This window comes from Benincasa hispida, chromosome 9, assembly GCF_027475165.1.
Source record: "Benincasa hispida cultivar pf3 chromosome 9, pf3_genome.v1.1, whole genome shotgun sequence".
NCBI classification, from domain to species: Eukaryota; Viridiplantae; Streptophyta; class Magnoliopsida; order Cucurbitales; family Cucurbitaceae; genus Benincasa; species Benincasa hispida.
This window is the reverse complement of record NC_143486.1, coordinates 19,704,436-19,709,022: the sequence shown is the minus strand read 5'-3', so window position 1 is coordinate 19,709,022 and position 4,587 is coordinate 19,704,436. Positions and strand designations below refer to the sequence as shown.

General features: G+C 28.3%; 1 protein-coding gene across 1 annotated transcript; it reads right to left on the bottom strand.

Annotated features, from left to right (window-relative positions):
- Nucleotides 1–2,297: 2,297 nt before the first annotated feature.
- On the bottom strand, nt 2,298–3,185 carry LOC120084610 (mitogen-activated protein kinase kinase kinase 20-like). The gene has a single exon (XM_039040416.1). It carries the CDS (start codon nt 3,183–3,185, stop codon nt 2,298–2,300), a length of 888 nt encoding a protein of 295 aa, XP_038896344.1.
- Between the last annotated feature and the right edge of the window lie 1,402 nt (nt 3,186–4,587).

Genomic DNA, 4,587 nt, shown 5'->3' with positions numbered 1-4,587 from the left:
TCATGTTTATTTACAATTATGAATAAATGTGACATATTTTAATCACGTTTACTTGGAATTATGAATTTGTCACATTTATTAATGTTACCGTTATCATTAGGGGTCAAAAGTAACGGTAACGATGACAGTAAATGTGACAAATTTATAATTCTAAGTAAATGTGATCAAAAGCAATCCAACTACATTTGCGATTTTGGCCCATTATAATTAATCTATCAATAGAATTTGATTACGATTACACCAATTTTTATTACGGATTGATAAACATGGTCTTATATGAACTTGTGCCCCTCCTGTCACACTTATAAGAGGACTTACACGATACTTATAAAATACTATAACTTAGGCTTTACTTAAAAACTAAATGGTTCTCAAATAGGATGTTGCTTTCTCGATCAATATTGAACCAGTTTTTAACCTTAAACTTTACTTTTAATTCCATCAATATAAACTTCAAATTACTTGGTAAATTGTATCAATGGTAAATGCATGAGTTGAAATTTATTAAGTCCAAATAACATATTTATATTTAATAATTGGTTAAAATTAATAGTAATAATTAATTGATATTAGTTTATTAACTAATCAAACTACATTTTACCTATTCATCTCTTCGATATTAAAAACCAGTAATATGAAGGGTATTGAGAAAGCTTATGCCAATAGGTAATAGCTTGAGTTTTAAAAAATAAAATCATGTGAAACAAAGAAGAATATTAAATGTCTATCTGAGATCCCATCATAAAACCAACAACACACGCCCCTAATAGAACTTGATCAATAGTGTAGATTCTATTAGGGTTAAAATTGATACAAGCCATCAAATTCGAGGTTTAAATTGATATAAATACAACCTCCTAAACTTAAAATCAAATGATATTTTTGTCCTTTAATTAACCAAACATATTATAAATGAACTCAAAATTGGTACTAACACAAATTTTAAAATATTCATAAAATAGTCTAGCTTAATGTCTAAAACATAAAGATTGACGGTACAAATTATATAAATTGAATTCTGTAAAGAAAATCATTGAAATATAGCTCTTATTGTATAACACCAAAATGATATAGGAAAGAGGGAAAAAAACCTATATAAACTTAGATTACTCTTAAACAACCTTTCACCCCAAAAATAAACTTAATAAATTTGGGCCAAACATTTTTAATTTCAAATTATTATAAATTCAAATTCTCACTGACACATGTAGGTTGTTGGTTACTCTACGATAGGACCATCTCATAAAATTCTTTTGTTAAATATGCAAGAAGAGGAATTTACGGACATTGCTAGAAGAATAATGTAATGATTTGAAGAAAAGAAACATACAACCATTTTAAAAGTAAAATCTTGCTATTGGGATTTATGAAAGCAAATTTTTTAAGGAATATCAATATCATAAGTAATAGTATATAGTTAATTACTTACGTTAAAAAACTGACAAATTTTCGGTAATTTTGAAGGCGGGTTATTTTAACAGCAAAATAGTCAAGTGGTTCTATCTTTGATTTTACTAATAACATCACATGAACTTTGACCTAACAATTCACTGGAACCTAATTTACCATTGTGAGTTTCAGCTTCAAAAAGGTGAAAAAATTAAAAAGATGACAGACATTGGAGAAAGGAGTGACCTTTTTTTATAAGGAGAGAAAACCGGTTTTCTAAAAGGAAAATAAATGTAAACATTTTAATTTATTATATCTGTTTCGTGTTAATTTTAGGACAATAAGATAATTTTAATAATTTCTTGAAGTTATTCAAACTAATTAAAATTAGAATATCGGTTTATTTTCAATATTATTAAGGGGAAAAAACCAACATATTAGCATATCACTCTTCATTCTTTAAATTATTTCAAAAGAAAATGTCAAAAGAGTTTTGAATGTGAATTCTGATCCAATGAATTTAAAATTGAAGTTGAGAATGCAAAATGTTTTTAAGTACTTCAAACATGATCGTTGCAAATAGGGTTTAAGTCATCGAGTGCATCTTAAGATGAAGTTTTGTATAATGTAATTGAGATATAAATTAAACCAGCAAAATTTCATTGACATAAACAAACAATAAATGAATATCATATTCATAATTACAAAACTAAATCCTTAACTAAATCCAAAAATTCTAATAATATAATTGATCATATGATGTTAGAGCTAAGGTTATGCCACCATCTTTCTTTATAGTTTTCTTTTCTTGACTGCAATAGAGATCTTGAACTATGTCAAAGTCACTTATCTATTTATCTTGAGACTTTAGCTCAAAATAACATCTATAAAAATCCTCTTTCTTCAAACTATTCTATATCTGATAAATCAGGTAAACTCTGAGCCAGGAGCAACTCATCAACTTTATATTCTTCTTTAAGATAAGGATGTTTGAGTAGCATATTAGCCGTCCATCTTTGTTCAGACTTTTGATCGATACATTTTGAAAGAAAATCCCTTCCTTCTCTAGATAATTCTTCTGGAATGTCTGCTGGTAGATCCATTTGATTCAAAATCTTTTTCGCTAGTTGTCCCAGAGTTTTACAATCACTCCACACCGGCTTTCCAGAAATCATTTCAATTAAAACACAACCCAAAGACCAGATATCAAGTGAAGTGTTGATCTTACCAAAAAGAATGGATTCTGGTGACATATATTTTGGAGTTCCTCTAAATCTTGGTTTGGCATTGGTGGATATCACCACTTCCTCAAACTCATCACATTTCTTGGAAAGCCCAAAGTCAGCTATCTTCAACTTTACCTTGCCAGTATCATCAGGGAACACAAGAATATTATCTGGTTTGATATCGCCATGTACATACCCTCGCTCATGAATACAACAAAGACCTCTTAAAATCATTCTAAGATACTCTTTGACCTCAACCTCTGGCAATTTCTCCCGTCGCCTAATCAAGTCAGTTAGATTACCTCCGACAGCATACTCCAGTGCAAGGTTGTAAGTAACAGTATCAAGAGAGTCCCCTTCAAAACAGATACCACTCCCAACACGTTGAATAATTTCAGAACATCCATTAAAATTGAGCAAAATAGTTTCTTCTATCATGAGTGAATAAGCATATTCAACCGAAACTACTTTAAGAGCAACAAAATCAAGAGGTGCACTAGTTGACATTGCTAAGAATACTGTGCCATGAGAACCTTTACCCAAAACCTTCACTCGATTCCAATTAGACATCTCCAAAATTGAGAAGTAATTTCTCCCTTCCTTTTATATAGAATAACGTCTGCAAAATGATCAAAACCAAAAGGAAAAAAATGATCAACAAATCTGGAAATTAAAGAAAGCGATGAGAAAATATAATGTATGGGTTATAATTGTTTATACCTTCAACTGAGTGCTTCACCGGGTTCACCGGCAGAAAGAAAAAGAAAAAAGCGATTACGACAGAGAAAAATAATGGTTGAGAGAGAATAGCCACCAAAATTTTTAATTCAAATGAACACAAATTTTAGAATAAGGCGTGAAGTTCTTTTTATAAGTAGAGAGAATCAATCTCCTACCAGGAAAATAAATTTAAATATTTTAACTTATCCCTTTTTCTAATTTAAAAAGGAAAACTTATCATATCCCTTTCCCTTTTAATTTTGGACAATGTGTTTCAATTTCAATAAAGAAAATTCCAACAATTCCGATTTGAAGTTGTTCAAATTTCAAACTAATTAAATATCACAACCGGCTTATTTTCAATATTGAAAAAAAGAAAACAATATAATTAGAAGTTTAATTTTCGATTAATTTTATTGTTCATTTCCATGATAATTGGATTCTAACTAAGAAGATTCTGGGCTAATTTGAAAATATGAAATCAAAATTAATTTAATTTATACAATATTATGTTTTTTTATCACAATTTGGCCAAAGATCCTCGTAATATTGAGTCTAGACAAGTAATGGCTTATAATATTAATTGTTGGATATATATTGCTATGTGTTCAAGAGTGAGTTAAAAAAATTTCTAGTAGTATCTATTATATCTATATGTTCAAATTATGACTTTTTTTTGCTTATAAAGAATTACTTAGAGAGTATTTAAAACGTGAATTGAGTTACTAAGTTTTGAGTTATTTAGTCTTGAAAAATTACGGTGTATTTAGTTTAACTTCTCAAGTGTTTAATTTTAAAATAATTTTTGAAATGTTTAATTAGTGTGGAGTTAAATAGTTTGAGTTTGGAGAACATATTTGCTTAATCAAAATTTAAGAAATCTTGTATTTGGGTGCAGAGTTGAAGTTCTGCTGATTTTTTTCTTATGTACAGCAATAAATTTGATCTCAAATTCTCCTACATTTTTTTTTTGTTGCATCTTTCAATTTTCAATTTTCAATTTTGCTCCAATTTGATCTAATATAATGTAACATATTTTTTCACTCACCAAAAAATTATATCTACAAATGTATTTATCTTAATTTTATTTAGTTTCATACTTTTTTTTAAATTATGCATAAAATCAACTAACTTAATGAATAATATTTGTTTGTATGCATGAAATTGACATATCGTTGGCCACGTTTATATATATATAAACACGTAAATATGCCCCTAATGGCAACCCTATTTTTGTGCATGTTTAACTCAT

What these genes read in the sequence shown, in the direction of transcription:
- LOC120084610 (XM_039040416.1), bottom strand. Translation starts at nt 3,185, where the DNA reads ATGTCTAATTGGAATCGAGTGAAGGTTTTGGGTAAAGGTTCTCATGGC.